We start from the raw sequence: 24,676 nt of genomic DNA, 5'->3' as shown, positions 1-24,676 counted from the left end.
GGGTATATGCTAAAAGTTCGTGGAATATAACAGGGACAGTGCAAAGTGATTTAGCCATTTAAAAAGCATGCTCTAGATTATAAATGAAACTCGCGTTTCTATACATCGTTATGCCTATGATGGAAATAGAGCACGCAAGAGCTGTTGTCTCGTAACGCTGTGTGAATGCTCCAGCAGTAAAAGCGTGGTCGCATTGCCGCAGCAATGCCAGCGACGCTCGAACAGAGGCCATAACTGCAATAAACTGTGTTTGATAATATTTGTATGTGCGAGAAATTGCTTTAACAACGTTATGATAATCCGCCGGTTTTGTCGCACGCTTCCATCATTAGACGCGTTCGCTAGACCCAAAGCACCCAGACGATAGTACAACTGCGCCCTTCTGTCGTCATCCGTGCACAGTATGACAACGATATACTTGAAGGGCGACGGGCAGGTCACGAAAACTTACACGGGTCATCACATGCATCGTTCGTACCGCATGTCGTCTTCATTTGCGTCGTAGAAACTTCGGTTTCAACTTGTTACAAGATCGCACCGTATCGCCCACGAACGAATTATTTTTGCGGCTGCTAGACAGCGGTTTAAGGCGCCGCTGCACAAAATAAAGTGAGGAAATAAGGCCTACGTTCTCTGGGTTATGTGTCGCATTTTGCTTTCGTTTGCCTGCACTTAGTTGGGGACGCAAAAGCGCTCGCGCAGAGGTTGAAATCCGGTAACGAACTTCCCGGAGCCATCCACCACGGTGCGTCTCACAGCCAGAATGTTGCTTCGAGATGTTAAATCAGTGGATTGCTCGATCCACGCGTTAGAGACTAGAAAAACAATGAGAGGAACGCGCACACACGAGTGCACCACAACGGTTGTGCGTCGTCTGCTATGGGGGAAAGTTGTGGCGGCACCTGGCGGTACCTCCGGTCCCTACACGCCAATTTTTAGCTCCACACGCCTCCGTAGGGATGGCGCCGGTGAGCAGGTCGTAAGTTTATAGAGGAGGTCGTGATATATGTATATATAGGTGCTACATATCCGGAAGGGTGCACGGTTGGTTTTGTCGTTACAGCATGCTTTAAAGGGGCACTAAAGGGAAAAACAATTTTTGTCGTATTATTAGTAAATTACTCTTTCACAATTCCAAAATAACCACACCTGCCGCGAGAAGACGCATGGGAAGCGCAAAAACGCGCAAAAAGAAATTACGGCTGGTGACGCCACTTCGGAATTCACGCATCAAAGGCATCATAGATTTTGACCGTGTATGCTAGGTCCTGCACAGTTCCTAATCAGTAAAAATGAAGCGCCTTGTCTTCCAAGGGGAGGCCATAGGCTTAACATATTAAGCTTCAGGAAATTTCGACAAGCCAAAGTTGCCAAAATACGAAAAATCCGTGTTGAAGTCCGTGTTGTCACGTGTGGACATTTTGGCGCGAAATTTAAAAATGAAACCTTGACCTTGATTTTCTCCTTTATTAATGCATCTGTGTTGGTGAAACTAACAACATTGGATTTCTCAGAGTACAGTTTATCAATCTAAGCAGATTCATTGTTTCACTTTCGTGTCCATTTAAATTTCAATATGAAGAGAGCGTTCTGTTCTCTGTCCCCTGTGTTTTTATTGCGCTCCTTATCGAACCCGGACTCATGCTGCAAATCACTTTTCTTCCTCAATATCTGCTACAAAACGCTCTTGATGATCTCGATTGTATTCCTAGAAAATTAGGTACTGTGTACCACTGCCGAACAAACATTCATCGTACCCAGTATGCCCGCTCAAGTGTTTCCACGGTGAGCCAGCCCCTTTTTACAAGAAAGTACCGTAGGTTAAAGTATGAGGGTTATTCAAAAAGTAAGGGCCGTTTGGTCCCCAGAAAATAAATATACGTTAGTAAAAGTTTTTATTGGCTGGTTTAGTTCGACTAGTTCACTTTTTTACATAATCACTGTTAAATTCTAAGCACTTTTCGTCCCAGTGCACCAGTTTCTTTAGTCCCTCTGCATAGAAGTTCGCCTCCTGGGAATTCTTTGTTGTTTGAGTTGGTTGGTAAGCATCTTTGGTACCCACTTTGCACATACTGTGATATCTGGGCTTTTCAGTTACAGTTGTGCAAATTGTAGTGCGGCTGACATGTCAAATTCATCCGACAGACAACTAACTGTCAGTCGTCGATCTAATCGCAATGCCCGGTCCACTTGTTGAACAGTTTCATTGGTCTGGATTCTGGCCTTTCCACTCCGCTCTTAGTTGTGCACATTTGTGCGGCCATTTGTGAAGTCTCGACACGATTTTATGACATTTTCTTGACTTATAACTTGATGTGCATAAACTAGGCACAATTCCACATAAATTTGAGAAGCTGATGATCCTTGTGCAAGCAAAAAATGAACTACAGCTCGCACTTCACAACAGGTGCGAGCAACGATTTTCGCAGACATTGTCATTTACATTCCCCGATAAGCAGACGACTTCTGAGTCAGAACAGTAACTTCAGTACCTGCGTGAAGAAGTAACAGATGGCGCTGCACAATTAAATCTTTATTCTAATGTGTAAATATTTAAATATTAGCAAACGGCCCTTACTTTTTGAATAGCCCTCGTATATTTGCTAGCAAAGCATGCGCCAAGCATGCGTAGATATTTGTCACTTAAAATGCTCTTGCGGTTGATTCTATCTTCGGGCAACGCCACCTAGATTACTGGCTCGGGCCCCTGTCGGGCCCAATCCGTGGTCTGGCCGGGCTGAGCCGGGTAGGCAAAATTTTTTCTCAGGTTCGGGCCGGGCCCGGGTCTCGCTTTGAGTCGTCGGGCCGGGCTCGGGTAGGTAAATTTGAACAAGTCCCGGGCCTGGCCCAGGCTTGAGCTGTGATTCACGGCCCGTGCAGTGCTTTACTCAGCACTGCCCCAGAATTTAAAGGGCCGCCTGGCTGCCAAACATGTTCAACCCTCGCCCAGACAGAAGGAAAGGTTCACTGCACTCGAACTAAAAAAATTAAGGCAGCTTTACAATAGTGGTGCCAAGCCTGAAGGGAAGTGAGGAGCTGGGTGGCGTGCCTTGTTTCTCTTTATTGTTCTCTTTTATTGCGATAGCAATTATATGGACAGTCTCGACGGGTTTTTGCCGTCGCCGTTGCCGTCATGTCCTTCCGGTATGAAGTCCAAATTGATAAGATCCCCCTGCGCATTGTATGTTCTACCGCAGGTAAAAGGACGTGAGCGAGGGCGACGAACGCGGCCGAAGCAGAGTTCAAACGAGCCATCTCATTTCCGTCGCTCGGAGGGTGCATGCGATAACATCACCCCGCTTGGGAGGCCTGTGTGAAGCAGACAGGAAACGCACTGCCCATCTTTAACGAGCCTTAAAAGACGCGAGGGGGGGTGGAGTGTCGCGCGAGGAGCACCTTTGAACTTTGAATCTAAGGGCGTGATCGCTGGTGCCTTCCTTTCAGCTCTAATGGCGTAGTTTTTTTTCTAGTTTCAGTATCAGAAATAGCGTTCAGTAAGACAGATAACTGGGCAAGTTGGTATGGATGCATAATTTAAACTTTTTTAGTGCGCACAAAAGACAAGGACAAGCAAGAGACACACGAGCTGTCCTTGTCTTTTGTGCGCGCTAAAAAAGTTTAAATTATGGAAAAATAGTGTTGTTTGTAAGTTTTTTTTCTTGGGTAACCATTTGCATTTCGAAAGTGACATCTGGCAGGTAGCGTTATCTACTGCAAGACTGCCTGCAAATCTGCTTTTTGAGGTGTGCAAAATTTCTTTGCAGTTGGCCTGCAGCCTGCAACAAATCCCTCTAACTCCTCTCGTACTTCATAGATTGGAAAAGTTTTTACGGCAGTCGATTCGTGAGCCAATTACACAGATACTGAGGTATTAGTCTTAGGGGAATGCATTAGGGACATTGTAACTATTTAGCTTTGAGGCACTGTTTTACGTCACGGCATTTGTCTACCACGTCTGCTGATAACCACATATATGTTTTTAGATTGTTAATATTATTGATCCAGTATTCTGTGTATTGGATATTTTCGAAAATAATCACTGAAGAGATTATTCCGGAACACTCAACTGCACGACACCCATATTTTTGTATTATAGAGTGAAATATGGAGTGCTCTGGAGATGATTTTCCCCATGAGGTTTGGAATGAATCGAAATACTTCTAGCTCTTCATAAGAGCCCCATAATAATTATTCAGGGCTTGAATGTAAATGCAACTTGCTTCTCCGGTGTACTCCAGGATGGGAAATAGCATCTCCGTAGTGCTCCCAGATGCAAAATTATCCGCTCAAAAGTGCTCAAAAATGGAAATATTTGCTGCTCCAAATTGCTCCAAAATGAAAGTTTTGCTTCTCCAAAAGTTGCTCCAAATCAGAAGTCCTCGTAACATCACTGCATGTTAACCTGGTTTTGAGCATTGCTAGCCTTTTTATGGCCTGTATTGAGCGTTTTACTACGAGCGTGATCACACCACATGAGATGCATGGATGGACGAAAAGCCGGCCCCCTAAAGTGCTCCGCACTTAAAAAGGATGGAGTAGAAAAAGAGCGTAGTGTCAGCGCTCTTTTATTGTGATAGCAATTATATAGACAATTTTGGCGGGTTTTTGCCATCACTGTCGCCGGCGCTGTCATGTTCTGTATAGGTATATGTGTGTGTGTGTGCGTGTGCCTATCACCTGACTTGGTGTGAGCACAGAAGCTTCGACAGTATCCGGATCATTCGCATCTTCAGACTCCCCTCGTGCACCAGAAACAAGCTGCACTATCTCCTCATCTTCGAGAACTTCTCTTGTGTCACTGTCTGCGTCTGCATCAGTGTTCACGAAGTCGTCGAAGATCTCATCTATGGCCACCTCATCACGCTGACGAAGCTCTTCCCAACAACTGGGTGATGCCTCTTCCTCCCTCCTCGTGTTGGGGGCTTGTGGAGCCCGATGCAGCCTCAGAAGTAGAAGTGTGGAAGCCAGCATGCCGGAAACAATTCACAACGATTGAATGCCTGGTTGCTCTCCACGATGCTGCAACCATCTCGATCGACATGTACACATCGATCTTGGTTTCATGTTTGATGATTTCCAAGTTCAGCAGGAGCTTCTCAATGAACCTACGCTTATATGTGTACCAGTCATGGTGACTGACCGAGTGAAGGACGCAAGTTCGTGCTGAGGAAAAGAACCCCCTAATCACTTTATTGCATTGTATTTAAAGCCACACTGAGGGAGAAGGTTAGTCTGAAAAGAAAGGGAAGCAAGATAGTACAAAATTAAACATTGGCACGTTTGTGCTCCAAATGAGAGATAAGGGCTTACTAAAGCAGATATGATACGTCCCTCTCGTCAACAAATAGTTTGCTTTAAGAAACACTTCACAGTCACTTGCTGATCTGTTGAAAGTTTCTTGTGTAGCCTAAACGTTCGGGTGGCCTAACTTGCCGCTGCGATATTAAGATTGGTGAAGGTTGCCGCAATGCTGTCGTTTGTGGTGCCACGTTCGCTGATGACGGTACCATGTTTGCTGATGGCGGTGCCTCGTACGCTGATGTGTGTCTCCTCGTCAGAGTTGTCGCTCATTTCATCTTCTGATGGTTCGTGGTGCAGATACTCTTTCGTCTTCAGCAAAAGTTGGCGGTTTCGCCGTACCATCCTATTGTCTCCCATCTTGACAAAATAGGGCCTCGGCCCTGCTGGTGCTATCACTGTGCCTTTTCGTGGCCATGAACGCTTCTTTATGCGCACCACATCATCCTTTTGAAGAGGTGAGAGAGATGGATGATAGATGCTTGTCTGCTTGTGCTTCTTCACCTCCACTGTTCGCTGTTCCCTAAAGTCAGGCGGTGGGGTCCGCAGGCAGCGTTCTTGAAGCAGCTCTCCGGGGGACCGACCGTCCTCCAGGGGACTTGCGCTGTAAGCCAGAATACCAAGCCAAAAGTCCTTCTTATCCTCAGAAGTTTTCTTTAGAATTTGTTTGACAATTTGACCTCCTTTTTCAGCTAGACCGTTTGACCTTGGGAAGTATGGACTTGACGTGATGTGAAGGAAGTCGTGCACTTTCGAGAACTGAGCGAATTTGCGACTGGAAAACAGGGGCCCGTTATCTGTGCATACTTCTACGGGAATACCATATCTTGAAAAAATTGCCCTGAGCTTATCGATGACCACAGGGGCCATGGTTCCGTGCAGCAACTCTACTTCGGGAAAGTTAGACGTCGCATCGTACGCACACAGGCAGTAACTTCCTGCGTACTGGAATATGTCGACTCCAATTCGAAACCATGCACTAGTCGGCGTTGGATGCATCATTAGCGGCTTGGACGGTTGACTGTATGCATGCTTTCTACAAACTGGGCATTTTCAATCAGAGCTTCAATATCATTGTCTAGACCTGGCCAGTATATCAGCCGTCTTGCTCTTGATTTGCACTTAGTTGTACCGAGATAAGCCTCATGCACACGCTTTCAGGCCATATGCATGTAGGGATCACTACCTTTGCCCCTTTCAATAATACGCCCTTTATTACTGAGAGCTCATAAGCCACGGGTTTAAGCTGGCCTGTGACGGGTTTTCCTTCCATAATGTGCTCGAGCACAGCCTGAAGGTACGCATCAGAGGCGGTCTCACGCACTATTCGAACTGCAGTCATTTCACTCGCGATTGCTGCCACGACGCTGGTAGCGTGAACTTCGACGTCGCCATTGTCCACGGCCATCAAGTCGCCAGTGCACGGTGCTCTTGACACCATGTCCGCCAGCTCCATCTATTTTCCGGGAACAAACATCAAGTTGTAGTCGTACTTCAGAAGTCTTAAAAAGAAACGTTGTGCCCTAGGCGGCATATCGGCAATTGGCTTCGAAATATCAGTGAGTGGCTTGTGGTCGCTTTCAAGTAGCAGTGGATGACGGTATGTAAAATGAGAGAACTTCAGACAACCCAAATACCAGAGCAAAAGCCTCTTTCTCTATCTGGGAATAGCGTTGCTCTGTGTCGGTCAAAGCTCTTGATGCGTAAGCTATTGGCCTCTAACCGTCTTCGTAACTCTGCAAAAGGGCGGATCCAATACTGTTCTGGGAGGCGTCTGAGGCTACCTTAGTTTGCTTGCATGGGTCGAAAACGGCAAGTAGTGGTTTTTTGCCTAATGCTTTGCATATGTCCCTCGAATCTTTATCGTGTTTCTGTGTCCATTCAAACACTACGTCTTGCTTGATAACAGAACGCAAAGCAGCTGTTTTCTGGGCCAGCAATGGCAAGTATATACTGAAATAATTTACCACGTCTAGCAACCTTTGGATTGCGAGCTTGTTATCAGGCCTTGGCATCTACACTATACTGGCGACTAAGGCTGGATTGGGGCTGATTCCTTTGTCGCTGATGATATTGCCCAGAAATTCTATTTCTTGCACTCCGAACTTGCATTTCTGTGCGTTGAACGTCAAGCCTGCGAAATGTGCCGCTCTAAGCGCGCTACGAAGATGTATGTCATGCTCCTCCTTGTCACTTCCCCAAATTAGCACGTTATCCACATACACGCGCACTACACCTGGCATGTCCTCAAATACCTCATTTAGTGCCTTCTGAAATACTTTGCTAGCCAACGAGATGCCGAACGGCAGCCGGAGGAAGCGGTAGCGACCAAATGGTGTTCCAAACGTGCATATTTTTGATGAATGTTGGTCTAGCTGAATCTGATGGAAGCTGGCATTGGCGTCCAGCCGAGAGAAAAATTTCGCACCTGCCAGCTTAGCCTCAGTATCTTCCTGACAGGGCATTTGATAATGTTCCCTCTTGAGCGATGAATTGATTGTTCTTGGGTCCATGCAAACCCGTAGTTTGCCATCTTTTTTCCGCAAAATAACGAGAGGGCTTACCCAGTCTTTTGGCTCGCTGACTTTTTCAATGATGTGTGCTTGCTCCATACGCATCAGCTCGTCCCGAAGTGGCTGCTGCAACGCCAAGGGAACCCTTCATGCCGGCTGGATGGTGGGGACAGCATCTTCTTGCAACACTATCTTGTACTCGCGGTTGATCTGGCCAGTTCCCTGGAAAAGCTGTGGAAATTTGTTAACAACTTCATTAACAGTGCATGCTGCTATGGTGCCGATTTCTCGCTGGAATAGCCCAAGGCGTTCACTTGCATTTAATCTCAGGATCGCCTGGTAATCCTTCTTTACCACGAAGAAGTTTGCGCAGATTTTTCTGTCGCCAATGAGGACAGGTAGAGAGACTGTGCCACAGTGCTTGATGATGCCCCCATTGTACGAGCGCAGAGTTGCCATACTAGTCTTGAGGGGTCTGATGTTCAGTTTTCTGTACATTGATAGCGGTACTAGGTTCGCTTGGGATCCTGTGTCAGCTTTCATTGACACCTCTTTTTTCCCGATCGTTGCTTTGACGAGCCAGTCACGGTCCGTGTCAACTGCGCTGATTGAGACGTCGAAAACGTCACAGTCATCTTTGTGCTGTACTTCCGCGACCAGAGTCCTTGATCTGAAACATACGGCAAAGTGGTTCAGTCCGCAGCATGTACGACAAATTTTTCCGAAGGCTGGGCACCACCGAGGGGCATGCAATCTTCCACACCTGGAACATTCGGTACCCTGTTGAGATGGGCGCCATGTCCAGGTCGAAGTGACAGCTTGAACTTAGGTGTCACTTTCTCTTGACCCAATGCACTTTGGCGCACAGAGGTCTTGGCTGCTTTGCACGTAGTGATTGCTTTCGCGGGGGTTAAATTCTTCTCTCTCAGCAGCTTTTCCCTCAGCTTTGTCGTGTTCAGGCCAAATACTATCTGGTCTTGAGCCATTTCATCTACCAGGCTTCCAAAATTTCAGTGCCTAGCTTGCTTTTGTAGATCCCACACAAAATTCTCGAATGGCTCTGCTTCTGTCTGTACACGGGCGCGGAACACATATCTTTCATGAACCTCGTTCTGCTGATCGACACAGTATTCTTCAAAACTTGGTGACGACTGTGGTGTCGTCTTCTTGGTCCTCTTCCTTGGCAAATACAAAGTTGTTGAAAATCTCGATCGCGTCCTCGCCGGCCACACTCGGGAACAACGTTGTTTTTGCCGCTTCGGTTCGTACCTTGCCGGTGCATTCTGTCGCCTTCAGCAACTGTTCAAATCGCTGTCTGAAAAGAGCTTCCAACTTTTCCTACCGTCTCCAGCTATGCGTAGTGGCTCTGGTGGCTTGACACTTTCCGTGGTGGTTCCGCAGTGGTCAGGGCCGATGTGATGGTTCAAGTAGATGCCCACTTCTGACACAATGTATCAGTCATGGCGACGGACTGAGTGAAGAACGCAAGCTCGTGCCCCTAATCGCTTTATCGCATCGTATTTAGAGCCACACTGAGCGAGAAGGTTAGTGTGAAAAGAAAGGGAAGCAAGATAGTAGAAAATGAAACACTGGCACGTTTGTGCTCAAAATGAAAATGAGGGCGCGCACAAGCAGATATGATACAATACGTGCATTGCACACTGTTGATGATCCCGTGATCCTAGGGGCTGGATGATGGAAGTCCAGGGTGTCTACCGACCGGGAAAACCGGGAATTCTCAGGGATTTTGGGTAGTCTGGAAATTCTCAGGGAAAACTCAGGGAAATTGTGCTCCCATCAGGGAAAATTCACAGTAACTTTATTGAAAGGCAAGGTAAGTCGCGGTAGCGCTGGCTCGATATTTTGTGAACGCATTTTTCAAATCAAACGGCCGCTGCGGCTGCGGGGAAGTGGAGCACCTCGATGCTGTCATCGCCTTCGGAGCGGTGGAGTGGGAGAGAATCAGGCTAATGCGCGGCATGCGGGAACCATGAACCACGACACATCGTATCGTGCAATGTTGTCAGGGTGGACTACGCGGTGTAGTTCTGTATTCTTTCTTGCGCGTGCTGTGCGTTAGCGCCCGATATGGTGTTTCTGTTATCGCCGCGTGTCAAGTAACAAGCATGATTCAGGAAGCGGATGTCTTCGACAAGCCATCCCGATCTGGCAAGCCATCCCGATCGGCGAGAAAAAAGACGACGCTTGTTGGCTGTTATCGGAGAGCTCACTCGCTCGGATCCCGAGCTTCAAAGATGCTATTTAGGACTCCGTGAAGAATAGAATAAATTTCCAGGCAAGAGCTAGCGTAACTCACAGCAAGTGAAAGCTTTTTTGTTTTCTTTTTTCCCCGATGAGGGCACATGCTAAAACAAGTTTTAGGCAGTCGACCGATATTTTGGGGAGCTGCAGCTCGCAATTACCAGCCACACCACGTGGATGTTTGCTACAAAGCCGAATTACAAAAATTCGCGACCCCAGCACGGGTCCCATTGGCTTGATTCGGCGCGCAATGTCGGAAAACAGTAACGTTTCCACCATAATCGGATGTGCCTTAATTCAGGCTGTTACCGTGCTTTCATGAGATCTTAGCCCGCAGCTATATTGCTTTTTTTTGCGATAGCAATTGTATAGACACTCCGACGGGAATTTTATGCCTTCGCCGTGATCTTCCTTATCAAGTCCAAATCGCGATTACATCACCCCGCGCGTCGTATGCTCCATGCGCGAGTGAGAGTGCGCGAGCGCTGCCGACAAACGGTGCTTAAGCAGAGATGAAACGAGCCGACCGTCTCGTTCGCGCGATGGGCACATGGAGATAGGAGCCGGCGGGTTGGGGGGGGGGGGGGGGGCGGCGTGAGTCCGACAGGAAGTGCGTACTTTGTACCAGCGGGCGTGGTCGCGTGTGCCGCGGTATCTTTAGTGGGAATCAGCAGACGGCTCATACCTTTGCGGATGCACGGCCGGTCTAGAGGCGCGCGCTCGCTCCTTCCCTTACGGCCTGAGCAGCCGCCGGGAGTACAATGGAACTTTTAAGTGCGAATGCACTTTATAAGCGACCCTGAATCCGCCGTCCCATAGCAACGGCGCGAGGAGCGGAGAGGAGCGTCTGTAGCAACGGCGCAGCGACGTCAGGCCCCACGTGACTGCGCGCGCTCCGCCCTCCGCTCCGTGGCTGCGCGCGCCCCGCGCATTGCCTGTGGCGATGAAGGCCGGCGGCGAGACGCCGAACGAAAGCGTGCGAAGCGAGCCGAGCACCCCGAAGCCGATCTGGCGCGGGGACGCGCGATGCGTGAGCGAGCGCGGGCCCTCGAATTCGATCGGCCGGACGCGCGCTTCAAGCGAGACTTCCTGGACCGCAGCTTCGGATATAGCTGCGCGGTGTGCGATCGACTGTGGTTCGACAACAACCTGAGCCCCATCTCGGGCGTGCGCAACGCCGCCAACAAGTTGAACGCGTTGCGGGTTCTTTGGAACGAGTTCGGAAGACAGATCATCATCATCAGTAAAAGTGCTTTGCACTTAAAAACGGCCAGACCTCCGTGGGTCGGCTGGCGCGTGCTCTCTCGCTGCCGTCTCTTTCGCTCGGCTCTGCAGGTTAGAGTCACTGTATATGCTACCTTTAGGTAGCAGAGTTGCGCATAGGTCCGGCTAGCAACCACGGCTATGCGGTGAAGTCGCACTTCGTTTTTGCAGGCGACATGCCTACCGTGTCACCGATTAACCTGTCTGGCGTGTCAAAGACCGGCGATAAGCATTGGCTGTCGATGGCAAGTGTTAATTCAGTTCGCTGCAGCGGCGGCGTCGAGAAATAAAAAAAAATTGGCCCAAGCGGCAGCTTCTCCGCAATGCATGGTTGCTAGCGGCGTTGGAAGACAGATGCGCAACTCTGCTACCTAAAGGTAGCATATACAGTAACTCTACTGCAGGTTAGTCGCGCGCGCCCCCTCATAGCATCAGCCCGTGCTTCGCACTTCCTCATACTCCCCTTCGGGGAAATGCGGGGTTTTTTTTTCTATACAGTCACGACGGCGCGCTCCGCGTGAGGGCGTCGCGAGCCAACCGCCCAAAGCGCGTTTCGCCGCATGCGCTTCGTGTTTTAAACCAGCGGTGCCCAGCCAATTTCTCGTGCTAATTACTTCTTTCGGTTGTAGCAAGCGGTGAAGGAAGTACAGGTGCGTGTGGGGACATTCTGCCTTTCTCGGCACTCGGCAATAGAAGACGCACACACAGCGCTACTAGCAACAACAATATTTTTTAAGACCCGACCACCTTATATTCGATGGAGGCGAAAATGCCTGAGGCCCGTGTGCTTAGATTTAGGTGCACGTTAGAGAACCACAGCTGCCACAGCAGAGCATGTTTGGTGAGCCACGCATATTTACAACGTCACAGAGGGGAGCCGTCACAGCTGCTTTGACCTACATTGTCACGGAAAAGGCGCTACCTTCAAAAGACATGGGCATTTGCGACGAAAACATTGAAGAAGCGGCGGTGCCTATTCCGGAAGATGTTATTGAGGAACTTGAAGCTGTGCGAGAACCTCCTCGCAAACCACCGAACTCTGTTGCCTATTCAGGCTTGGTGCATGTAGGTGGTTACATTGCCAAACTCATCACTGATGTCGGTTGCGAAACATGCGCCGTGCTAGTGACGACAAACAAAACGAGCAGTCCTTGTATCATATTCTCCGTCAGCAAGAAGCCTATGATCTACATTACACAAAGCCAGAGTTACTCTCAATGCTGGATACAATTGTGACGTTCTTCGAGAAAGCAGTCAAATATCTTCCTCGAACGAAAATCCTCGAGACTCTGCAATTGACTGTTGAGCCATACCTTGAAGATTCGCCACTTCTCGACTGTACGGAAGGTGTGGACAAGAGTCACGCGAGAGTGCTGGCTCATATTATTTCTGAGAAGTTTCTCCGGATTCTTCTTATTAACTACACAAAAAAGTTAACAGATCAGAATGACAGGCCTTTCGGTTTTATTCACAAGCCCACGGGGAAGCATATCAGGCTGTGACAGACTTGACTCCTTTAAACTGTGATCGTCACTACAGTGTTTTACCAGCAGTGATTTTTTTTCAGTTCTCCATGCGCATATTGTAGTACCAAGGAAAACATTCTGTTTCCCATTGACAGTATTCTCTGAAAGTTTTTTATGTTTCCTCTTCGTCTTCAGCGTGGCCGTCCCCATTATGCAGTGACTTTCACTTTTTTGGAGTATTTGTTTCAATATTAAAGCGCGAATTAAGATGCCTCCAACAAAAAATGTGCAATTTTGTTATTTTCAAGTACAGCGACGGCCGGCACATACATTTGAAATAAATATTTCCTAAACCATGATTAAACCGTTTCCTCAACCAAATGCAATGTTCATCCTCTTACTTACTCTCGAAGTTACAGAAACCAAAAAAACAAAAAACAAAGCTGTGTTATAACCGCACCGATGCTTTGCCGAGCAACAGAGGCGGGCTGAGCGGCATGCGCCACCACTTCTGTAAAGCGGAATTTACCAGAGTCATCATATATACTTGCTACCATGTTTCTATGGCATTGGTACCATGAATACCATATAGAGTAACTTCAGAAAGCGCCACGGTAAGTCGGAAGCCGAGCACTCCCTGCGCGCGCTAGCCTCCGCAACAGCCGGGAGTGAGTTAGGGAGCAGTTGGCTCGGAGCGCCCCCACGAAATTGCGGCCATAGGTAGCAACAGCCCCCCCGTGCGCAGGCCGTAAAGGAAGGAGCGAACGCGCGCCTCTAGACCGGCCGTGGCGGGTGTTGTGCTTTAATTGCAAAACTTCCGTTGAAGCCATAGCAGTGGCGGATACAAGGGGGGGGGGGGCGTAGCGGCGATCGCCCTCCCCCCCCTTAAGCCAGCCCCCGCCCCCTCCCTTCAGTGCCTGTCGTCCACCTCCTTTGTCAGCTTATAAGTGTGGAGGCCTGGGCTAGTTGGTTAGTGTTCATAATTGCAGGGTTTTGCAGTGCGCGAACATAGGAAAAATGGACAGAGTAGACAGAAAGAGCGCTGACTTCCAACTGACTTTATTTTGCAAAGTGGCAAAATATATGCGAGGGATGTTTGCTTTTATCTTCCTTTCCCTCGCATATATTTTGCCACTTTGCAAAATAAAGTCAGTTGGAAGTCAGCGCTCTTTCTGTCTACTCTGTCCTTTTTTCCTATGTTCGCGCGCTGCAAAACCCTGCAATTATGAATCCTTTGTCAGGCTGCCTGTTGAGTTTGCCCCCTTTTTCAGGTTGCTTTGCCTGCCACTGCCCAAAAGGGGTAAAGAGAATTTTGTCTCTGCTCTCTACCTCTCTCATCGCTCTACTTTTTCCTGCTTCCCTATGCACATTTACAACGAAGGCTTCTTACGCACCGCCATAATCCCCTCTGGGCTGTTGTAAATATGCGTGACCCACCAAAATGCACTGCTAAGCGGGGGCTTCAGCCTTTGTAACCCCCCCCCCCCCCTTTTAGGTACCTGAATCCGCCCCTGAGCCATAGATAGGGCACTTCTCTCAGTGCAGCGGCTGCGTTTTCTGAAGGAGCAAGCTGCCAGCCTATATTCACATAAAATTCCTCTTTGTTGCTATCGGATTTACTGTTTTGCTCTCGTGGTGAAACTGTGACTCTTTTTTTCTAACGTGGGATGGTTTTCGATGTTTTGCATTCGTGGAGAGCAAATGGTTCGGCTGGGCAACATCGTAGCAAAGGCGTTGCATTGCTCTGGGCAACGCGCGAGGATTTGACAACAACCCACAGCAGCAGAACAAGCGCAATTCCACAGTGCATTAAACCCGCATTTGTTTCGTATATACATGTGACACTCGGCAAGGCATTTAACTGTGATTGCTGCACTTCAGGCTCAACAAAATTGATTTTTTTTTCACGCAAAAAAATAAAAAGTTTTTTCATGTTGCCATATTAGCCGAGCATTCTTGTGGCATTTTCAGTTTAAGATTAATCCTTCAGTAACTATGCCTTGCATGAAAGGTCAAATTTCAGTTTAACGAAGTTTCGATATAACGAAGTGAGTTGCCGCTTTTACCAACTTTGCTATATTGAGGTTTAACTGTTCTATGTACTATTCAAATGGGATTAAGTCGTTTTTATTTTCTAACATGCGTATTAGAGAGTGACATCACCGAGCGATATTGTCTCTACCCATCTTGACCTAAAACAAAGTTCTGCTTCGCTCAGGGAATTTTAGCAAAAACACTCAGGGAAAACCTGGAAAACTCAGGGAATTTAGAAAAGTCAACTCGGTAGACACCCTGAAGTCACATTGGGGGGGAAAGAACTGCAATTCCGCATTCCTCATGTGAAGCTCTGGGATGTGGTATGCCGGGCAATTGTCCAACAGCAGACACATTCCTCTTTTGGCGAACCATGTCGTCATCGAAGCTTTTTAGCCACTCCGAGAAGATCGCAGGCTCATTGTTGATGTTCGAGACGTACTGAGCCAATAGTTTTTTAACTCCTTTGAAGCACCGAGGATTCTCGGCCTTTCCAATGATGAGTGGATCACGCTTATCACTGCCATCCATGTTGACGCACAGTAAAAGTCTAAGTCACTTGTTACTCTGCTTGCTGCCATGGCAAGGCTCCCCTTTCCGAGCAAGTGTCTTGCTCGGCAGCATCTGATAAAAGAGACCGCTGTCATCCGCGTTGTAGATGTTTTACACGGCGTACCTCCCCAGGATCTCCGGCACATGCTCTGACAACTACTCGTCGGCTCCTTGCTTGTTCACGCTCGACGACACCCCATTCGACACTTTGCCAACAATCCCGTCGCGCTCTTTGTAGCGCGAGAGCCAGCTGGGACTTGCCTTGAGCTCATCAAAGCCGAGCAAACATGCGCATTTGTGTGCTTTCTGCTGCACCCCTTCCCTGCTGAGTGGAATGTTTCTGGCTCGCATATCGTTAAACCACATAAAAAGGGCTTCCTCCAGCTTCTCGTGCGGGGTCGTCTTCAGGTGGTTTTTCTTGGATGTGTTCCAAGAGGAAGTCACAAGGATGATGGTGTCCTTCGCCTTCAAGATGGTCAAAAACATGCTCGCCGGGACTCCTTGTTCCGCGACAGCACGGAATATGTTGTCCTTTTCTTCAAGGGTCACCACTTTTTGTCTTCTTCTTCGGAGGCTCCATCATTTGGCGACGCAGAATGTGCATAGCAGAAGAAAGAAAAATAATGTGAGCACGCGAGAATAACGCATGCGAGATCAAGCGCCGCTTTCGCCATCTGGTGGAACTGACCCAAAGCCTGGAAAGAAATGTGCAGTCTGTTGTTCCATGCAGTTTCAGTTTGTAGTTTCGTAAGAAGCAAAACGAGAATGCCTCCGCTGCGTCAGTTGTACTGCTCCTATGCTGGCAGCGCACTGCCAGACATTCGAGACAGCATAAATTTGGAAAAACTCTTTTTCCTTGCATCTTTTTTCCCGGAATGCTTTGTTAAATATGGTTTGGCGGTGATGTTTATCTCGAGTTCATAAAAGCATTAAGCCTACGGGCAGCTGGGGGGGGGGGATCCGAATTTATGCAATAAAATGGGAAATTCGTAAAAACGGGTTTCGTAAAATCAAGTTTCAACTGTATATATAAAAGCCACAGAGAAAAATAATTCATAAGAAATATTTTCTGAGGCGAGCAACCGGAGATTCGAACCTTCGACCCCTCGCTACGCAGTGTGCCGCGTTAGACAACTTGGCCACACAGCGGACATCCTCCAGCATATTAACAGCGAGTTATTTATGTACACCATTCACCACTGGCGGTACACAGAGCTCGAAGGTGCTTCAGTGTGTGCACTATCACCCTCAAGATGGCGCGAAGGGCATACGCCTCCTACCTGTACTTTAACGTACAGGGCGTAGTTGCCCGTGCTTGCACGCTTATCTCGTGAAGGGGGAGGTTTGTACGTCTTGTGCTTTCACCGCAAAGTTTGCTTTGAAGCTATAGACCGCATGAAGGTCACTTCGCTCGCTTCAACGGCCACATTTGTGAAAGGAGTGGGTTGCTAGTTAGAAGAGCCAAGGTAGGGGCTAGTTGGTTGTGCATAGTCGACACTTACAGCGCACTGCTCAAACACAAAGAAGTAACAGCTGTGACAGTTTTAGTTTGCGCTCATCCTGTGTATACCTGGGTGTTCTTTTTGTGCGTCCTTTGTGTTTGAGCAGCGCGCTGCAAGTGTTGAGCTGTGGCAGTTGTTAGTTCGCGCTCGTCCTGTGTGTGATCTTTTCGTGCGTCTTTTGTGCTTGAACAGCACGCTGCGAGTTTTGAGCTGCTTGTCGTTCTTTGTGTGACATTCCAATTTGTTTCTATCACATTCATTGCTTTGCCCTTGCGTCGAAACTGTGACTTTTTTTTTAACTGTGTCCTATTTTCCTATGTTCATGCGCTGTGCTATACGCCTTCACGAGCTAGAGCAAGCTTTGCCTCAGAATGTTCCTGTGCCAATGGCTTTTGTGACTGCTCACAAGAAACTTTTTTTTTTGTGCACTTTTCTACAGATGTATAGCAACCTGCAGAAGCTGTGGCGGACATGCACACTCGGGTCCAGTTGACCGGCTTATTCATCCACCAGCTACGGCCGGCCACTCTGGATTTCCCTGTTTGGTGTTATCATCGCTCCCAAAGCCTGCTCCTTCAACCACAGCGCACACGCTTTATGTGTACAGTCATTTACGTTTATTTTTATTTTTTTCTTTCTTCGTCTCTTAACTCTTCTCATGCCTCCCACCTTTTCCCCGCGAAACGGGGAAAGCTTTCCCCTGGACCTGCCCTTGCCTCCCTAAACCATTGGCTTTGTTGTCCCCACTGTCATCCAGGCAAGCATCACTGTCCCTTCGCTTAGTGTAAGCAACACTTCAGTTATTCTTGTATGCCCCTCATGCGTTTTCATTAGTGAAGCAGGGTGCAAAGTAACACACTCGTGAGTGAAGGTAAAGCAGAGTAGAATCTTCAAGTCAGCACTTTACTTGCGCCGTTGGGCTCGATCGTATCGGGATATTTGGCTTTTGGTTTCGAGCCAGCATATGCAATGGACGGACTCCAAGTTATGTGGTGATGGCCCCGTTCGCTTGGGTGCATGCTGTAGTCTTCCCCTGGGGATATATTGCAGAAACCAGCTTGGTTTGGCCTTCCTTTGTTGCCCCATAATGCTTGCAGTGTGCTCTTTGTGCTGCATGCTTATGACACGTCGTGTTTGGTCTAGACGCGATGTGTTGGGCGGTGGTGTGTTGTGAATTTTGCGTGTATGGTTCGTGTGTTCCTCGTGGTCTTTGTTGCACAAAGACTGTAGGGCGCGGTAACACTAGGAAGCGACTTGCGAGGTGTCACTCTTCTTTAATGGGTTGGTGGATGGCCAGAATAATGTGTTATAATGAAAAGAAATACAAAACAAAGGGGCCAGTATGAATGCAATCTTGTAGGGTATTTAAAACACAAAATCCAGTTTAAGCCATCAGCGCTTCACTGACCAGTTCTGAAAAAACAGTGCAACTTCACTGCTTCTTTCACCACCGGCAGAAAAGTGAAATGCAGATTTTGCAAAAACAATTCTCTACTTTCGGGCAGCAGTGTGGTTCTTGCGCAAGCTGGATGCACCAGCCTCGTTATGTATCAACGTAACTGCAATGCTGTAACTGCAGCAAACCAATGAATCAAGTTCAGAGGCTGTATTTTATAATGATTATTTGCATGGGGCCACCTTGCTTTTGCAAAATGCTGCATCTAGCACGCTTCATGAAAGCAACAGTCCTTGTATCATCTTTTTCACAGCCTCCATGATTAGGTAGCCTCGCAAAGCCATTCTCAGTTGCGCCACCATTCTCAGAGGCCATGGCTGGCTTTACCTGGTAAATGCGCGCACCACAGATGATGTGCCCCAAAAGCAAAAGAGCCCAAGCACACTAGGGCAACCCACATCCATTTTTTCAGCCTCCTGGTTGGCGCCAGCTTGCAACAGACTTGGTTAGATTCTCCCAGGGTGTTTGACATCAGACGTGTGTGCCATAATTGATAGAGGGTTTGTACATGCAGGCATTACTGGAACAGTGTAGTATCTCACCACCTCAACCCCGTTTAGAGTATGCAAGGACCAGTGAACTTCCAGTGGTCCACCTACCGCAGTTGTTTCCGACAACCCAAGATCAACTGCCCTGCCCAGCTTTCTTCACCATGCAAATCTCTCCGCCGTCCTTTCTCCTCCTCTTGCAAAGTTGTTTTTGATACGGCAATACAGCAGAACTGTATTGCCCTATAGACCGATTTTTGCAGCTACCGGCATGGAAAAAGAAAAGCACACGAACAAAAGTAAAATAAGAATGAAAATTTCAAAAGCTTTTGCAGTGCTCTTGTGACTTACTGTAAAAGAACAAAGGGAAGAATGAATCATGTTCTTCTCGCAGTGATCATAGCATTTAGGGAATGAGCAAGGACTGTAGGCACACCGCATCGTGCAGTACTGCAGTATGAAATTCTAAGGTAATGGTGGGATCTGCTCCACTGACATATCATTGTCCAGTGCAAACTGGCTTCTCGGCATTGCATTCCTAACATTCAGGTTTGAAAATAATTAGGTGTGCGATGGGGCATCGTTCCGCGCTACTGTTCATTCATTCCTCCTGCAGAATGGGTTTGACATTGTTTCGCCACTGATCACGTTGCTGTGGTCTCTCCATCATGTAACATGTCACCATTCGACTCCTTTAAGTGGCTGCTTAACGGGAGTTTTCATGGATCTGATTTAATTGGGTTAAAAAATGGCAGCTTAGGTATTGCATCACTGGTGTGGTTTTGTCAGGCTGGCTTTGGCTTCCATACCTGAATTTCTTCCCCGTTATGCCACTCCGCGATCATTATCATCAATGTAGGTGGTTACAACCTGGCAAAATTTATCATGGTGGGTGGCCGATTGTCTTCTATATAATGTACAAAGCATACACCTATACCTTCTTTTAAAGCGAAGTCGCATTAGCTACAAAGGTAATTTCATTATATGCGATAAGTACGTATTTGTTATCTGCTGATCTCGGCAAGAAAGGAATTTATGTTCGTTTAATCCCACAATTTGTTATATCTACACTGAATGTTATGTACTGATTTCCACTGGGGATTTTTTTTTATGCTTTGATCGTGCTCTTAGTTTGAACGTGCTCTCCCGTGTGGTGCATTTAGACGAAGCTTTATTTATTTATTGAGAAGCGGGACATTTTGGAACCTTAAATTTTGGCACTTTCACTTTCTTGGTGGCTTGCGATTGCAAACGGATGGTCTTTATACTCTCTATTACTGGGGTTTTCTGAAAGCATGCTTCTGACTGTTAGCAGGGCCTATTATAACCGACAACCGCTGTGGTTAATGTTCGCTCGATAAACTAATCACCTTTTTTAAAGAGACGCTACTGGGGAAACTGATCAGGTGTGGCTTATAAGTTTTCTGCATGGCCTAATCAATATATCTGACAACGACATTACAATGAAACCTAAACTTCTTCCCTAGTTGGATTTTGTGCCCATTCGCTGATCTCTTGGTGCTTTAATGTGTTAGGTGGATATTGTGTGACCTAAGGTGCCTACAGATGTTGCTGGTTAATATTACCAGCTTCATTTTGGAACATGAAGCAATTCATTCAACTTCAGTTTGTACCTTGCCTTACTTGCTGAAAAGATCAACGGATTTCCTTAAAATCGCATACTCAAAATTCTGCCAGTTCAGATAGATTACTTTCATCCTATTTATATGCGTGCCAGGTAACTGTGTATAACAAATGAATGAAGACTGCCGATCAGCTTTTCTGGCTTTTTTTTTAGCTGAAGCAGTTTTGTTATTGTCACCAGGTTTATTGGCATTTCATTAATTTCGTCACATTCTTCCAAAGAAAATCAGTGCGAAGAAGGGGAGTTGAGTTGCCCGGTTTCTGTTAGTAACTACTACTTGCATGAATCCACCAGATTAAAAAACCCTGGCTTCGTTATCTGTCGGTTTTATATGGCTGTCTTAAGGAGAGAGCATCGTAGGGAAATAACGCAGCATGCACAGTGTTCACACATTTTGGATGCGTATATCCATAACCGGTGCTAGCCATAGGAATTATAACATGCTTTGAACATTGGCTGGCTTTGTTTTTGCTTCTTTAAGTGGCATGTCCCCTGGGGTTAATTGTAAAAAGTTGATTAAAAAATTTTGTGCACCTTATGATTCTCATGGCATCGTGTGAACCATTTTTTTACACGTTAGCTTGACCTAACGGTTTCCCCTGGTGTCCCTTTAACGTACCGCTTCCGTGTTGTGGTGTTGCTTTTAGTGTTGTGGGGTGAAACATCGTTCTGTCAAGAGATGAGACTGTTATCTGTACCTGTGTGCTTGTAGATAGCCTTTTGACAATGCTTCGAGCCAACCAGCTGTGGTTTTCACGAAAATTTTGCATGGAGCAGTATTATATTGCCTGATGTGGTACATTGTTTGTGTGCGTCATTTCATTCACGGCAGTTAAACTGCAGAAGAGAACTCGCAAGGCAGGCTCCTATTTTAGAGTGCTGGCATTTTGTTGTGAACTTTATTTCAATGGCTGTTTCGTTCTTCATAAGCAGTGGCTGTTTGTCCGGAGTCTCATTCAAAGGCATGTGAACGGCTTTTCAGTTGCGCAAGTGCGTTAAGTTTTTGTACTACCACTATTTGATGTTCATTTTGAGGGAATGAGCTGCTTTAGTGGCCTAAGTAGTAGTGTGCATTTTGGAAAATTCGTTATGACGGTAATGATATAAACTTTCTGCACATTTACTGCATGGTTTCATGCCCTTCACGAAAGAAACACTGCCGACACTCGTTAATTACGCCAAGTTTTTCTCTTGAACCTGTTCCATTGGTGTCATGCACGCAACTGTGTGTGCGTGGAGCAGTTTGCAGTGCAGCTCGCTTGGTTAGCGCTGTTGCAAAATGAACAGGCTGGACAGACGCTGTGAAATAATATGCTCCTTAATGCAATCTGCACTGCATGCTATTGTGGATGCACGCGCACATAGCAGTAAAGTATTTGGGCATATGGCTATTACTATGTTTCGGTCTTTCGCCAGCTGTACTGGTGCGTGCACCGCGCAACTTATCTTGGCAAACACAATGCTGTAAAGTTGTATAGGCAGTGACAGTGGTGTACTAAAACTCCCTGATATATGTTGCATTGCATTGATGCGTGGCACGTTGCGTTTGGAAGATTGGGGACTTTGAATATACTGCTACTCTTTGTCAGTTCTTGCTATCTGTCTGATCCTTAATATTTGTTGCTTGATTAGTTTTTATCTTGTTATATTATATTGTTGTTTTAGATATTTAGTTTTTTTTTTTGGAATGGCAATGCACATGTCAATCGCACAATGATTGGACTGGACATCTCTGATCTGTATTGTATTTTTTCTGTCAGCTTTAGCCACAATGCAGAGGAGGTTTGTGGAGCAGCTGGTTTTGTTTGTGCAGTGTACAAAGGGATAGCTGTGCGACTGTAATGTTTGGCTGAGTGTTGCTAGGCTCCTCTGGTATTGTGGTAAAGTATAGCTCGCAGTGTGCAAGTCAGGGAAGTGACCTGCACAGCCATTGTCCGAGATGCTTGGTGCACTCTCATATGCTCCTGTGTCTGATCTTTTTATGCATATTCACATTGTGTGTGTGTGCGTGTGGCTAAACACGTCTCCAGAGTGTCAAACGCAGAGACGGTTGAACAAAAAATGTTTTAATATGTTGTGCACACGGTGGCCAAAGGACGGGACAGATGACAATGCTTCTGTGAGATTACACTTGGTTGTTTTAACTGCTTTTCCATAACATTGAACCTCCACCTTCCACAGAGTGTGATCCTTCGGTGGGGAAATTATTCTGTACAGTCTCATGTCGGAGTTACTGAATTTGTCTGCTAAGCAGTAAGGTAAGGTCTTGTTTCGAGGCACATTTCGAAGCTCTAATATATTGAGAAGTTTGCAGTAACTGCTACCTACCAGTTACATTCGTCCTGGGTGAGGCTTTTGTTCAAAAATTAGATTAAATCAGGTAAAACACTGCTTACTGCCTTCAAACCAGCTGACGTCCCTGTCTCGGCTAAAGGAACATGCTAGCAACGCATTAGACTATTGTTTCCTGCCTCACTGGCATCATGTTTGGACGCAAACTTGTAGTTATGTGCGTGTGTCAGTTTTTCTAGGTTGGGTCAGTGGCCATGCTTTCAAAGTAAGGCATGAAACTGCGGTTCAGTAGTGGATGCAAGTTTTAGCGAGTGCCTGCAGCCTAAAACTTTGTATCACTGAGTGAAAGCTCTGAAAGAAGAAAGTGACCCGAAAGACACCATGTGATGCATGGTCACATTCTCGCAATTGGGCCGCGTTAGTTACGGCCTACCACATTGGCAACGTCTGTCCTGTCTTTTTGCCGTTTTTGCGCTCTCGTTATTCTCGGCTTTCTTTATCGTTTTTTCTCTCGCTCCACCATACTCCACAACTTAGCCACTTCCCAACCGCACGGTTGGTGCTGCTGCGCGAGTTACGCTGTAGCTTGATATGATCACACTTCCATACCCACGTGTTTGTGACTTAGCACCAATCGTGTCGCAAGCCTGGATGTTTCTTGCAAGAGTCCTATGCATGTCAGTGGGACATTGTGTATATACGAGTGGCGGGAGTCATTTGTAAGCTTTGGTTTTCGCAGCATCCTTCTCTTTTGGCTGCCATTTAATAGTGATTTAACTTTATCCGCAACGGCTGCACAGCTTCGATTGTCTGGGGACCTCCTTGTGGAAAAATGAAATATGCATAAGGGCATTCTGTGCAGCATTGACTCCTTGCCTGCAAAGGCTGGCTGTAGTTGCGCTTCATTTGCACTAATGAGGGCGATTTTATTTTGCTTGTTTTCATTTACTGCATTCTCTCAGTTGACAACATGCAGCAATTGCACCAACTGCTATACAAGTCTTTTTTTTTTTCGCTAGTAGTTTCACCGCAACACTGCATCAAACCTGCTGGAAGGCATTGCACTTAAAGAGCTGCGTTGTAGACAGGTCTTATGTGCTCTATGTAATTTTATCGATTGTAGTGTTGTACGAATTTTTATGCAAGCACTGCTTTATTTCTCGTGATTGCTGTATTGCTCGCAGCATCTGCCTGTTTTGCACTGCCGTGTTTGCAAAGGGAGTGCTTTCTTTAACGTCCCACTACTCTTTCTTTTTTTTTGTTGGTTTCGCCATGCCTGACCTTGGCTTCACTGCCCTTGGTGCTCTTTTCTTTTCTATCTCTTCGGAAACTGACAGTTCAGGATGACCTGCCTCACCCCGTTACGACAACTCTGGGTACTGTCGAAGGTGCCAGCGAGCAACCCAGTTGTCTGTATTCCTCTTCACCAACTTTGTTCTGCATCTTAGCCTTGCAGAAGCATCTATGTCACACCATGGTCGAGAGTGTATTTGTACAAGCGATTCTACTGTTCATTTTTTAACCATGCTGTACTTTTTTTTTTCGTAGCCAGTAGTGGTCAGGGGAAATAAAGCATGTCACATAGTCCCATCACTGCTTTGATGCATTTTGCCTCCTGTATAATCGATCATTCGCAAGAATTGCTGTTCTTGAGTTGAGTGTGTATCGATTCAATGACCTCAACATTCAGCCTGATGTATCAGGTTTAAGTGCCGAGTGTATTTGAAATAAGCAGTACTGGAACCCTTTCCTCACTGGGTTGCTATCACAAAAACAGCTGAATTTGAATGTATAAGTGTTGTTGTTCAAGTACCCTGGCAAATTTATGTGCATAGCATAATGTCTTATAATTTAAAAAATTGATGATTGTACAATTTGTGTTATCGGATAATTAGAACACTCAAA

At 46.8% G+C, this 24,676-nt stretch overlaps 1 protein-coding gene across 2 annotated transcripts in view; it reads left to right on the top strand.

Annotated features, from left to right (window-relative positions):
• LOC119383774 (uncharacterized) overlaps positions 1 to 24,361 on the top strand; it is a 73,282-nt gene extending 48,921 nt beyond the window's left edge. For both annotated transcript variants that reach the window (XM_049412673.1, XM_037652073.2), the window contains exon 9: positions 17,330 to 24,361. In XM_049412673.1, the coding sequence (XP_049268630.1) occupies positions 17,330 to 17,383 (54 nt within the window). In that variant the 3' untranslated portion in view covers positions 17,384 to 24,361. The remainder of the gene's footprint in view (positions 1 to 17,329) is intronic.
• Positions 24,362 to 24,676: the final 315 nt, after the last annotated feature.

Source organism: Rhipicephalus sanguineus, chromosome 2 (genome assembly GCF_013339695.2).
Source record: "Rhipicephalus sanguineus isolate Rsan-2018 chromosome 2, BIME_Rsan_1.4, whole genome shotgun sequence".
NCBI lineage: Eukaryota > Metazoa > Arthropoda > Arachnida > Ixodida > Ixodidae > Rhipicephalus > Rhipicephalus sanguineus.
This window is presented reverse-complemented; position numbering and strand designations above follow the sequence as displayed.